The 13,902-nt window shown below is 53.8% G+C and overlaps 1 protein-coding gene across 2 annotated transcripts in view; it reads left to right on the plus strand.

Annotated features, from left to right (window-relative positions):
- Nucleotides 1–13,902, plus strand: part of OSBPL1A (oxysterol binding protein like 1A) — a 122,875-nt gene that overhangs the window by 10,769 nt on the left and 98,204 nt on the right. For both annotated transcript variants that reach the window (XM_080686800.1, XM_080686799.1), the window contains exons 3-7: nt 5,434–5,519; nt 7,097–7,171; nt 10,150–10,261; nt 11,445–11,530; nt 13,683–13,827. In XM_080686800.1, coding sequence (XP_080542926.1) covers nt 5,434–5,519; nt 7,097–7,171; nt 10,150–10,261; nt 11,445–11,530; nt 13,683–13,827 — 504 coding nt within the window. The remainder of the gene's footprint in view (nt 1–5,433; nt 5,520–7,096; nt 7,172–10,149; nt 10,262–11,444; nt 11,531–13,682; nt 13,828–13,902) is intronic.

The following is a 13,902-nucleotide window of genomic DNA, read 5'->3' on the forward strand; positions in this document are numbered from 1 at the left end:
TTCATATATGAGCTGTGTCCCAGGAGGACGCTGACAGGCGTAGCTACTTCATATTCACATGAGCTGTGTCCCAGGAGGACGCTGACGGGCGTAGCTACTTCATATTCCTATGAGCTGTGTCCCAGGAGGATGCTCACAGGCATAGCTACTTCATATTCACATGAGCTGTGTCCCAGGAGGACGCTGACAGGCGTAGCTACTTCATATATGAGCTGTGTCCCAGGAGGACGCTGACAGGCATAGCTACTTCATATTCACATGAGCTGTGTCCCAGGAGGACGCTGACAGGCGTAGCTACTTCATATTCACATGAGCTGTGTCCCAGGAGGACGCTGACAGGCGTAGCTACTTCATATATGAGCTGTGTCCCAGGAGGACGCTGACAGGCATAGCTACTTCATATTCACATGAGCTGTGTCCCAGGAGGACGCTGACAGGCATAGCTACTTCATATATGAGCTGTGTCCCAGGAGGACGCTGACAGGCGTAGCTACTTCATATTCCTATGAGCTGTGTCCCAGGAGGACGCTGACAGGCGTAGCTACTTCATATATGAACTGTGTCCCAGGAGGACGCTGACAGGCATAGCTACTTCATATTCCTATGAGCTGTGTCCCAGGAGGACGCTGACAGGCATAGCTACTTCATATTCCTATGAGCTGTGTCCCAGGAGGACGCTGACAGGCATAGCTACTTCATATTCACATGAGCTGTGTCCCAGGAGGACGCTGACAGGCGTAGCTACTTCATATATGAGCTGTGTCCCAGGAGGACGCTGACAGGCGTAGCTACTTCATATTCACATGAGCTGTGTCCCAGGAGGACGCTGACAGGCGTAGCTACTTCATATATGAGCTGTGTCCCAGAAGGACACTGACGGGCGTAGCTACTTCATATTCATATGAGCTGTGTCCCAGGAGGACGCTGACAGGCGTAGCTACTTCATATATGAGCTGTGTCCCAGGAGGACGCTGACAGGCGTAGCTACTTCATATATGAGCTGTGTCCCAGGAGGACGCTGACGGGCGTAGCTACTTCATATTCACATGAGCTGTGTCCCAGGAGGACGCTGATAGGCGTAGCTACTTCATATTCACATGAGTTGTGTCCCAGGAGGACGCTGACAGGCGTAGCTACTTCATATATGAGCTGTGTCCCAGGAGGACGCTGACAGGCGTAGCTACTTCATATTCACGTGAGCTGTGTCCCAGGAGGACGCTGACAGGCGTAGCTACTTCATATTCACGTGAGCTGTGTCCCAGGAGGACGCTGACAGGCGTAGCTACTTCATATTCACATGAGCTGTGTCCCAGGAGGACGCTGACAGGCGTAGCTACTTCATATTCACATGAGCTGTGTCCCAGGAGGACGCTGACGGGCGTAGCTACTTCATATTCACATGAGCTGTGTCCCAGGAGGACGCTGACAGGCGTAGCTACTTCATATTCACATGAGCTGTGTCCCAGGAGGACGCTGACAGGCGTAGCTACTTCATATATGAGCTGTGTCCCAGGAGGACGCTGACAGGCGTAGCTACTTCATATTCACATGAGCTGTGTCCCAGGAGGACGCTGACAGGCGTAGCTACTTCATATATGAGCTGTGTCCCAGGAGGACGCTGACAGGCATAGCTACTTCATATTCACATGAGCTGTGTCCCAGGAGGACGCTGACAGGCGTAGCTACTTCATATTCCTATGAGCTGTGTCCCAGGAGGACGCTGACAGGCGTAGCTACTTCATATATGAGCTGTGTCCCAGGAGGACGCTGACAGGCATAGCTACTTCATATTCCTATGAGCTGTGTCCCAGGAGGACACTGACAGGCATAGCTACTTCATATATGAGCTGTGTCCCAGGAGGACGCTGACAGGCATAGCTACTTCATATTCACATGAGCTGTGTCCCAGGAGGACGCTGACAGGCGTAGCTACTTCATATATGAGCTGTGTCCCAGGAGGACGCTGACAGGCGTAGCTACTTCATATTCACATGAGCTGTGTCCCAGGAGAACGCTGACAGGCGTAGCTACTTCATATATGAGCTGTGTCCCAGGAGGACACTGACGGGCGTAGCTACTTCATATTCATATGAGCTGTGTCCCAGGAGGACGCTGACAGGCGTAGCTACTTCATATATGAGCTGTGTCCCAGGAGGACACTGACGGGCGTAGCTACTTCATATTCACATGAGCTGTGTCCCAGGAGGACGCTGATAGGCGTAGCTACTTCATATTCACATGAGTTGTGTCCCAGGAGGACGCTGACAGGCGTAGCTACTTCATATATGAGCTGTGTCCCAGGAGGACGCTGACAGGCGTAGCTACTTCATATTCACGTGAGCTGTGTCCCAGGAGGACGCTGACAGGCGTAGCTACTTCATATTCACATGAGCTGTGTCCCAGGAGGACGCTGACAGGCGTAGCTACTTCATATTCACATGAGCTGTGTCCCAGGAGGACGCTGACAGGCGTAGCTACTTCATATTCACATGAGCTGTGTCCCAGGAGGACGCTGACGGGCGTAGCTACTTCATATTCACATGAGCTGTGTCCCAGGAGGACGCTCACAGGCGTAGCTACTTCATGTTCACATGAGCTGTGTCCCAGGAGGACGCTGACAGGCGTAGCTACTTCATATTCACATGAGCTGTGTCCCAGGAGGACGCTGACAGGCGTAGCTACTTCATATTCACATGAGCTGTGTCCCAGGAGGACGCTGACAGGCATAGCTACTTCATGTTCACATGAGCTGTGTCCCAGGAGGACGCTGACAGGCATAGCTACTTCATATTCACATGAGCTGTGTCCCAGGACGACGCTGACGGGCGTAGCTACTTCATATTCATATGAGCTGTGTCCCAGGAGGACGCTGATAGGCGTAGCTACTTCATATTCACATGAGCTGTGTCCCAGGAGGACGCTGACGGGCGTAGCTACTTCATATTCATATGAGCTGTGTCCCAGGAGGACGCTGACAGGCATAGCTACTTCATATTCATATGAGCTGTGTCCCAGGAGGACGCTGACAGGCGTAGCTACTTCATATTCACGTGAGCTGTGTCCCAGGAGGACGCTGACAGGCGTAGCTACTTCATATTCACATGAGTTGTGTCCCAGGAGGACGCTGACAGGCGTAGCTACTTCATATATGAGCTGTGTCCCAGGAGGACGCTGACAGGCGTAGCTACTTCATATTCACGTGAGCTGTGTCCCAGGAGGACGCTGACAGGCGTAGCTACTTCATATTCACGTGAGCTGTGTCCCAGGAGGACACTGACAGGCGTAGCTACTTCATCTATGAGCTGTGTCCCAGGAGGACGCTGACAGGCGTAGCTACTTCATATATGAACTGTGTCCCAGGAGGACACTTACAGGTGTAGCTACTTCATATATGAGCTGTGTCCCAGGAGGACGCTCACAGGCATAGCTACTTCATATTCATATGAGCTGTGCCCAAGGAGGATGCTGACGGGCATAGCTACTTCATATATGAGCTGTGTCCCAGGAGGACGCTGACGGGCATAGCTCCTTCATATTCACATGAGCTGTGTCCCAGGAGGACGCTGACAGGCGTAGCTACTTCATATTCATATGAGCTGTGTCCCAGGAGGACGCTGACAGGCGTAGCTACTTCATATTCACATGAGCTGTGTCCCAGGAGGACGCTGACAGGCGTAGCTACTTCATATATGAGCTGTGTCCCAGGAGGACGCTGACAGGCGTAGCTACTTCATATTCACGTGAGCTGTGTCCCAGGAGGACGCTGACAGGCATAGCTACTTCATATTCATATTAGCTGTGTTCCAGGAGGACGCTGACAGGCATAGCTACTTCATATTCATATGAGCTGTGCCCAAGGAGGATGCTGACGGGCATAGCTACTTCATATATGAGCTGTGTCCCAGGAGGACGCTGACAGGCGTAGCTACTTCATATTCACATGAGCTGTGTCCCAGGAGGACGCTGACAGGCGTAGCTACTTCATATATGAGCTGTGTCCCAGGAGGACGCTGACAGGCATAGCTACTTCATATTCACATGAGCTGTGTCCCAGGAGGACGCTGACAGGCGTAGCTACTTCATATATGAGCTGTGTCCCAGGAGGACGCTGACAGGCATAGCTACTTCATATTCCTATGAGCTGTGTCCCAGGAGGACGCTGACAGGCATAGCTACTTCATATTCCTATGAGCGTGGGGTGTTCTGTACCATCGAACGGAGGTGTCTAGAAGAGTCGGAAACGCGAATGTGAATTTCAGAGTCATCAGCGTATGAGCAGTGGTGGGCCGGCTAGGAGGCGTGGTAGCTGGAGATGCCAATCATGAAGGACTCACCCTGGGAGGGCGTGGGCAGTGAGGGAGCCCCGGCGCCGGGCTGTGGGCGCCCGAGAGGCCTGAGCGGTGGTGATGCCGACCTTTCCCGCCGTGCGGTGGCCCTGGGCTTGGGGACAGCGTACACGTCGAGGACAGTTCTCATGCTGTGGCGGGAGGTGAGCTCGGACCAGGGGGCGAGCAAATGGGTGGGAGGCTCGGCCTGCGGTCAAGGAGCGTCGTGGTGGAGACGCTGGGCGTCAGGTGAGAACAGGGGCGCCGCTGCGGCGTGTGGTCCGGCTGTGGGTGAATGGCAGACAGTGCCGGGGCGGTCGCGGGTGGCAGTCCCTCGGGGCGTGCTGGGGCCATGCTGGGCGCGCTGAGGGGGTGAGGTTGGCTCAAACCCTGGACCCCAGGAGGCCAGGCGGGCACCGAAGCGCCAGCTCCTTCGAGGGACCCGGTGGCCCTGGGGGAGGGAGCTGGGAGTGGGGGTGGGTGGGTTCTGGGGAGCTTTGACGCCGTCTGAGCTCTCAGCATCGTGCCCCCTTTCTTAGCTAAACGGGCTCCGTTTCTGTTCTCACAACCCTCGCTTGGCCTCCCCCTTCCCAGCTGCACGCTGGGCCCTCGGTCACGGCCTCTCGTGGCTCCTGTTAGCGGGTTGGGCCCTGGGACCCAGTCGCCTCATGACGAGATGGCATCAGAGGTCGGGACGCGCCTCAGCCACTGCCTGCGCGCCCACAGCCTTGCACACGCTGCGGGAAGGCCTCTGTCCGGCCCCGCTCCCGTTACAGGCTTCCAGAGACACATGACACGTGGTGCCGGAGCACACGCCCGGGCCAGGTGACAAGGCGGGGGGGACCGGGCCGTGGAGCCGCAGCTGCCGAGACCCTCCGTCCCCTCCGCCTTCGGGAAGGAAGCGCTGACGGAGGACGTGGGCCAGAACCCGGGGGCCTGGGATCGGGCCGGTCCGCTCCCTCCCCTTCCTCCCCGGGCCTCCGCCCCCCCATCAGCAGCGGCCAGAAAGGGCCTGGGCCAGGGCCTCGGGGTGGCCTGTCCAGGCAAGTGCAGTTTCCTGTGAAGTGACTGAGTTACCCCTAAAATGCCTTCCTGGCCCCATTTTCAGGAAGAAGTAAGTCCAATCTGGGCTGGGCCCCCCTTCACCTGGCCTGCTACTTTGGACACAAACAGGTGGTCCAGGACCTGCTGCAGGTATGTTGACGCTTTACTTCCTTTTTTTTTTTTTTAAAAAAAATATATTTTACTGATTTTTTACAGAGAGGAAGGGAGAGGGATAGAGAGTTAGAAACATCGATGAGAGAGAAACATCGATCAGCTGCCTCCTGCACACCCCCCACTGGGGATGTGCCCGCAACCAAGGTACGTGCCCTTGACCGGAATCGAACCCGGGTCCCTTGAGTCCGCAGGCCGACGCTCTATCCACTGAGCCACACCGGTTAGGGTGATGCTTTACTTCTTACACAAATAGAGTAGGACCGGCATGGGCGTTATGGACGGCTTAGGGACCCACCTGAGCCAGAACGGCGTATGCGGAGCAGTGCTCCTCACTCAGGCCACGGGTGGTTCTGTCCTAAACACATGAAGAGGGTCAGTCCGAGTCACTAACATCCTATTTTTCTTAGTCATTTGATTTTCACAGTGCTGGCTTTTTGAAATTGCCAAAGTGGACGTATGAACGAATGGAGATATTGTATGTTTTCAGTTTTTTAGTGTAACAGCTAAGGGAAATAACCAAAGCACCTTCTGTGTAATCCTATATAATAAAAGGCTAATATGCAAATTGTCCCCTCTACCGGGAGTTCGACCAGGGGGCGGCCCCTCCACCTGGCCGGCCCCACCCCCGATCGGCCCCCCCCACCCCGATCTGGGGTGGGGCCAGCCCACCAGCTGCCTTCGGCCCCTCCCCCTGGCCAGCCTCACCCCCAATTGGCCCCCCTCACCTCGATTGGGGCTGGGGCCGCCCGACCAACCTCCTACATCCCCCTCCCCCGACCGCCTGGTCAGCCCGATTGAGCGGCAGCTGGACCCCACCTGTGCATGAATCCTGCACCAGGCCTCCAGTTAAAAAATAATTACGGAATTTCTTAATGAGCATCATATAATGGAAGACTTCAAACTTCTCAGTTCTGTGATTAACCATTTTTCACATACTGATATTTCTGAAGTTGGATTGCATCTTAAAATTGATGTGCACATTTAAATGGTGGCACCTTTCCCCCCTAAAAACTTACTAAATTGGTGGCAAAAGTACGGTATTGCATTCAGAGATGGTTTGCGGTTTTAAATATATTTTATTGATATTTTGCAGAGAGGAAGGGAGAGGGATAGAGAGAAACATCAATGAGAGAGAAACATCGATCAGCTGCCTCCTGCACACCTCCCACTGGGGATGTGCCCGCAACCAAGGTACATGCCCTTGACCGGAATCGAACCTGGGACCCTTCAGTCCGCAGGCCGACGCTCTATCCACTGAGCCAAACCGGTTTCGGCTGGTTTGTGGTTTTAAAATGTGGCTGTTTCTGAAGTTCAGTGGAGGGCCGAGATTTTTAAAGGAAAGTAGCTTTTCATTTTTCTGCCTACCAGCGGGGTTTACCTTGCACAAGTTCACTATTTACTTTTGGTGTGAAATGAACTTATTTTCACTGGTGACAACCGGTCAGCATTTAAAGAATTGAAGTTCTGAGATATTTAAGGTATTTTTGAGAAATTACTCCCACGTTGTGTGCTTCTTCACCCGTGATGCCGTTTAACGTTTTCGTGTTCCCCAGGCGGGAGCAGAAGTGAACGTCCTGAATGACATGGGCGACACGCCGCTCCACCGAGCGGCCTTCACGGGGAGAAAGGTGAGGACCTCCGTGTTCCGTGTTCGTGTTCCGTGTTCCGTGTTCCGTGTTCGTGTTCCAAAGTGAAGTGTCTGGAAGAGCGGTCACAGATGTTATCTCTTTTACAACCAGAGAAATTGCCGCTGGGAAGAGGCATACACGTGTATAAACCAGCGCTTGGGGTGGGAAGGTCCCATGTTGTTAGTTGGCGTTGGACAGTGAGGTCGAGTGTGAAGGTCATGAGCCTCCACTCCAGCGCCCCTGGTGGGAGCCTGCAGCCTCCCGTGTGCTGCAGGGAGGGGGACCCCGACTGTTCCTTTAAATATATTTTATTGATTTTTCACAGAGAGGAAGGGAGAGGGATAGAGAGTTAGAAACATCGATGAGAGAGAAACATCGATCAGCTGCCTCCTGCACACCCCCCACTGGGGATGTGCCTGCAACCAGGGTACATGCCCTTGACCGGAATCGAACCCGGGACTCCTCAGTCCCCAGGCCGACGCTCTAGCCACTGAGCCAAACTGGTTAGGGCCCGACTGTTCCTTTAAACAGCTTCTGAGGAAAGTGTGCACTGCATGACACGCATGACACGCCAGCTGTGGGGATTGTCGGTGCATTTACACGCCTGTGCGACCGTCCCCGTATCCGGCTCTGGAACGTTCCGTCCCCCACCAAGTTCCCTCCGGCTGTTTGCATTCACTTGCTGCCTCTAGTCCACGGTTAGGCTTCCACTGGTTTGCTTTCTGCCTCCAGATCAGGGGTGGGCAAACTTTTTGACTCGAGGGCCACAGTGGGTTCTTAAACTGGACCGGAGGGCCGGAACAAAAGCATGGATGGAGTGTTTGTGTGAACTAATATAAATTCAAAGTAAAGGAGCGGAGGGGAGAGCAAGAGAACCGGGTAGAACAGCCGGATCCGGCCCGCGGGCCGTAGTTTGCCCACGGCTGCTCTAGATAATTGCTGTTCGTGGAGATTTTTTACAAAAATGTTCATGATTCCGTTTATACCTGGCTTTTTTTTAGCCTAATATTGTTGGAGTTCCCCCATGCTGTAGCATGGATCGGTGCTTAGTTTTTTAAAAAATATTTTTATTGATTTCAGAGAGGAAGGGAGAGGGATAGAGAGGTAGAAACATCGATGAGAGAGAATCACTGATTGGCTGCCTCCTGCACGCCCCCTACTGGGGATCAAGCCCGCAACCCGGGCATGTGCCCTGACCGGAATCAAACCTGGACCCTTCCGTCCACAGGCCGACACTCTATCCACTGAGCCACACCGGCTAGGGCCTTAGTTTGTTTTTATGACTGAATCATATCTTGTTGTGTGGATGATACACCACATTTAAAAATATGTCTTTTTTTATTGATTCCAGAGAGGAAGGGAGAGGGAGAGAGAGATTGAGAAACATCAGTGAAGAGAGAGAATCACTGTTGGGCTGCCTCGTGCACACCCCACACTGAGGATCGAGCCCACAACCCGGGCCTGTGCCATGACCGGGAATCGCAGCAGCAACCTCTGGTGCATGGGACGATGCTCAACCCCTGAGCCACCCCGGCCGGGTGCACACCTACCACATTCTGATACTTAAATTACTTTACTCCCGGTTCTAAACGATGTAAACACAGAGCCGTCACGGATTCTAGTTTAATGTTTCTAAGAAATGAAACAGGAAAATGTGAACAAACGATGCACAGTAGAATGTAGGCCCTACATGAGGGCTTTGTAGGAGACCCGACGTCGAGCACGTAATCCACGCTGCCTCAGTTAGGACGACAGAGCACATGTCCCCCCCGCGCCTCCCGGGGGGCTGCACACCCCGTAAAACCAGCATCGACTCTCCCACGTCGCCCTGCACGCCCTCCGTTTCTGCTGCCTTGTGAGGCTGTGTAACTGAGCCCGGGGGTACTGGCCCTGTATATGGCAATACCAATGCATTTGGAATCCCCACCAGGACAGGTAGCCACTGGGAGTAAATGTGCGTTAGGTCGCTTTTTTCTGACGTCAGGAAATCCTTCGCTTTATCGTAAACCCTGCTTCCCTAGCGGTATATCCCAGCAGCTGCTGTCACTTACAGGCGTCCTCAACCTACAGCCCGCGGGCCACATGCGGCCCGCCGAGGACATGGATCCGACCCGCCGGGTGCCGCTGCCTGTCCTGCTTAGCAGCTGACGCGTCCCGGGCCCGCAGTGCGCATAGGAATTTGTTCATAGTTTTTTTTTTTTAAACTATAGTCGGGCCCTCCAATGGTCTGAGGGACAGTGAACTGGCCCCCTGTTTAAAAAGTTTGAGGACCCCTGCTCTAAGGAAATAATGCTCTGTGTCTTATAAACAGCAAAAGTGATTTTCAAAAATCTAGGTCTGTTGGGGAAATGACTTGTCAACAGGCTTTGGAAGAACAATGGTAAATGGATCTATCTGCTATAACTTAAATAATACCTTGTTAACATAGTTTGATCACATGAAATCAACTTGGTTAAAAAAAGATAACTTAAAAATTAGCCCTGGCTGGTTTGGCTCAGTGGATGGAGCATCAGCCTGCGGACTGAAGGGTCCCGGGTTCGATTCCGGTCAAGGGCATGTACCTTGGTTGCAGGCACATTCCCAGTGGGAGGTGTGCAGGAGGCAGCTGATCGATGTTTCTCTCTCATCGATGTTTCTAACTCTCTATCCCTGTCCCTTCCTCTCTGTAAAAAAAATCAATAAAATATATTTAAAAAAAAATTAAAAATAAAAATTAATTACAGACGTTAGAAGTTGTCTGTTCATGGTGGGCTGACAGTTGTTTAGGCAGTCATTAATTATGGTTACAACTGATTGGATTCTAGTGTTCAATGTATTGTAGTTAGTACTCACTCACTGTGGACAAGTCTGTTATAAAAATTCCTCCCCAGTGCTTTTCTCTGTGGTGGAAACTCGGCAGTACTTAGTACGTCGTAAAAGGGCTGTTGTACAACAACGTCCGGGTTTAGAAACAGCTAAAAGCACTTTTTCTTCTTTAGGAGTTGGTGATGCTGCTTTTGGAATATAACGCCGATCCCACGGTCGTTAATGGGAGTGGACAGAGAGCCAAGGAAGTCACTCACGACAAAGAGATCAGAAACATGCTCGAAGGTAAAGGTCACGACCTCACCCCAGCACTTCCTGTCAGACGGTCACCCCACGTGAGCAGCTTTTCTCTCATCGTGGTCAGGGCTCAGAAAAGGCGTAGCCGCTGCTGCTGACGTGACAAACGAGGACCCCAGCCTGTCCTCTAAGGGGTGCGGTCAGCGAGTCACTCATGATGAGACACACAATTATCTCCACCAAAGTTTCCGCAGAGCTTCCAGCTGTGAACTGGGTACCACGTCCTGGCAAGTTCTGAAAATCTGCTTATTCAGACCAGCTGGCGGGGCTCCGGGGTGGAGCATCAGCCTGTGAACCAGGAGGTCAGGGTTCAATTCCCGTTCAGGGCACAGGCCCGGGTTGTGTGGCTCCATCCCCAGTGGGGGGCGTGCAGGAGGCAGCCGATCCATGATTCTCTCTCCTCATTGATGTTTTTATCTCTCCCTCTCTCTTCCTCTCGGAAATCAATAAAAAAAAATATATATATTTTAAAAAGAAGTGAATTTGTATTCTTAGGTCAGGGGTGGGCAAACTTTTTGACTCGAGGGCCACAATGGGTTCTTAAACTGGACCGGAGGGCCGGAACAAAAGCATGGATGGAGTGTTTGTGTGAACTAATATAAATTCAAAGTAAAGGAGCGGAGGGGAGAGCAAGAGAACCCTCCGCTCTTTCGGCTCCGCGGGCCAGATAGAATAGCCGAACGGGCCGGATCCGGCCCGCGGGCCGTAGTTTGCCCACGGCTGTCTTAGGTGGAAGTGTGGAAGTATATGCAAACCTAAACGCACTCACGGTGGGTCCATTTTCCCACCAGTGCTCTTCCTTAACTGCTGTCCGTAGCTAAGGGCCTGGGAGGTGCGGACCCCTCTCCCCACGTGTCTGCCTTTCCGGGTGAGACACGTAACAGTGTTTCCGCTCAGAAAAGACTCCTAACTCCTTGTGAGGGAGCCGTGGTGAGGAACGGGCGAACGACCTCGGAACGGGAAACAAGTTCTGTGACCTGAGAGGAGGGGACCTCTGGATCTGACGTGAAGGCAGGAGAGGAGCAGTGCTGCCTGCCTGTCTGCATCGGGGTCACAGCCCGAGCGCCTCGTGGCTTCCCGCCGCCCGCCGCCATGTTCTCGTTCCTCATTGGCTTGTGATGGACGTGCTGCTGGTGTCCTGACTGAGACATACTGTGTTTCCCTTTTGCAGCCGTAGAAAGGACTCAGCAAAGAAAGCTTGAAGAATTACTTTTAGAAGCAGCAAGAGAAGGAAAAACAGCAGAACTCACAGCTCTGGTAAAAAAAAAACCAAAAACAAAAAAAACCCATTATTTCTTTACTGGAGGCCCGGTGCACGAATTCATGCACGGGTGGGGTCCCTTGGCCTGGCCAGTGATCGGGCTGATCGGGGCCGTCTCGCCCAGTCCTGATTGAGGCCATTCCGGGCCGGCCGGGGGAGGGACCGTGGGAGGTTGGCTGGCTGGCCGTCCTCAGGAGGTTGGCTGTGGGGGTGCACTGACCACCAGGGGGCAGCTCCTGTGTTGGGCGTCTGCCCCCTGGTGGTCAGTGCAGGTCATAGCGACTGGTCGTTCAGTCGTCCAGTCATTCAGTAGCTTAGGCTTTTATATATATAGACTAGAGGCCTGGTGCATGAAATTTGTGCACGGGAAGGGAAGGGGTCCCTCAACCCGGCCTGCACCCTCTTCAATCTAGGACCCCTTGGTGGATATTTGACTGCCAGTTTAGGCCCGATCCCTGTGGGACAATCCCTCTTGCAATCTGGGACCACTGGCTCCTAACAGCTATCCTGCCTGCCTTCCTGATAGCCCCTAACCACCTCTGCTTGCCGGCCTGATTTCCCTAACTGCTCCCCTGCCGGTCTGATCGCCCCCTAACTGCCCTCCCTGCCAGCCTGATCGCTCCCTAACTGCTTCCCCCTGCCGGCCTGATTGCCCCTAACTGCTCCCCCCTGCCGACCGGATTGCCCCTAACTGCTCCTTCCTGCCAGCCTGATTGCCCCTAACTGCTCCCCCCTGCTGACCGGATTGCCCCTAACTGCTCCTTCCTGCCAGCCTGATTGCCCCTAACTGCTCCCCCCTGCCAGCCTGATCACCCCCTAACTGCTCCCCCCTGCCAGCCTGATCATCCCCTAACTGCTCCCCCCTGCCAACCTGATCACCCCCTAACTGCTCCCCCCTGCCGGCCTGATCGCTCCCTAACTGCTCCCCCCTGCCGGCCTGATCGCCCCCTAACTGCTCCCCCATGCCGAGCTGATCACCCCTACCTGCCTCTGCCTTAGCCCCTGTCACCGTGGCTTTGTCTGGAAGGACTTCCGGAAGATGTCCTGTCTAATTAGCATATTACCCTTTTATAAGTATAGATTTTGCCCTTGAGGACACATTTCCTTAATGTTAACTTTATAACTTAGTAGCATCGTGGGGCTAAAATACTCAAGTTCATCATAACAGAACACAAGTCTGTAGTTTACTCAGGCTACGTGTGGAATGCTGTGTTTCCTCTGAATTCCTGACATGGGTCCCCACCTTACTGAAACCTGCTGGGCTGGGAGCCGGGGTTTTCCAGGCAAGAACTGAACGTGAGGGGGGTTGAAGGTGCAGCCTGGTGCAGGCCCTACACAGGCATGGAGCTCTCTCACTTTGACGGCCATTTCTTTTTTTTCTTTAAAAAAAAATATATATATTTTTATTGGTTTCAGAGAGAAAGGGAGAGAGATAGAGAAATAGAAACATCAATGATGAGAGAGAATCATTGGTTGGCTGTCTCCTGCACGCCCCCTACTGGGGGGGATTGAGCCCGCAACTTGGGCATGTGCCCTTGGCCGGAATTGAACCTGGGACCCTTTAGTCCGCAAGCATAAGCTCTATCCACTGAGCCAAACTGGCTAGAGCAGGGGTGGGCAAACTTTTTAACTCGAGGGCCACAATGGGTTCTTAAACTGGACCGGAGGGCCGGAACAAAAGCATGGATGGAGGGTTTGTGTGAACTAATATAAATTCAAAGTAAAGGAGCGGAGGGGAGAGCAAGAGAACCCTCCGCTCTTTCGGCTCCGTGGGCCGGATAGAACAGCCGAACGGGCCGGATCCGGCCTGCGGGCCGTAGTTTGCCCACGGCTGGGCTAGGGCATGACGGCCATTTCTGGAGGGTCTGCCCAATGTCTAGAAGGAAACCTGCGAAGGAGGGACAGTATTTCGGGATATTTGTATTGTGTTGGGACAGACGGACAGCTTTCCTGTTGGGATGGGGGCTGGGGCCTTCGTGGCCCCTGGAGGAGACAGCCTGGGGGTGACACGGGTGGCTGGTTTAGGGAGCAGCAGCCACTGGGAGCCAGGTGTGTGGTCTGTGGCTTCGCCTGACACTCACACCTGCTGGTGTTGCTGGGAGAGGTCAGCCTCTGAAACCTGATTCTGCATGTCCCTCCCCTCGGCAGCTCAACAGCCCCAACCCTCCTGACGTCAACTGCGCGGACCAGTTAGGGAACACGCCTCTGCACTGCGCGGCTTACCGGGCCCACAGGCACTGCGTGCTGGCGCTGCTGAAGAGCGGGGCGGACCCCAACCTGCGGAACAGGAACGGTGAGCAGGCACTGGGCAGGGAGGCTGTCCGGGGGAGTGTTCCGTGGGCGTCTGACTGTGCGCTGGCCCTCTGGG

Source organism: Plecotus auritus, assembly GCF_963455305.1.
Source record: "Plecotus auritus genome assembly, chromosome: 8".
Classification (NCBI taxonomy): Eukaryota; Metazoa; Chordata; class Mammalia; order Chiroptera; family Vespertilionidae; genus Plecotus; species Plecotus auritus.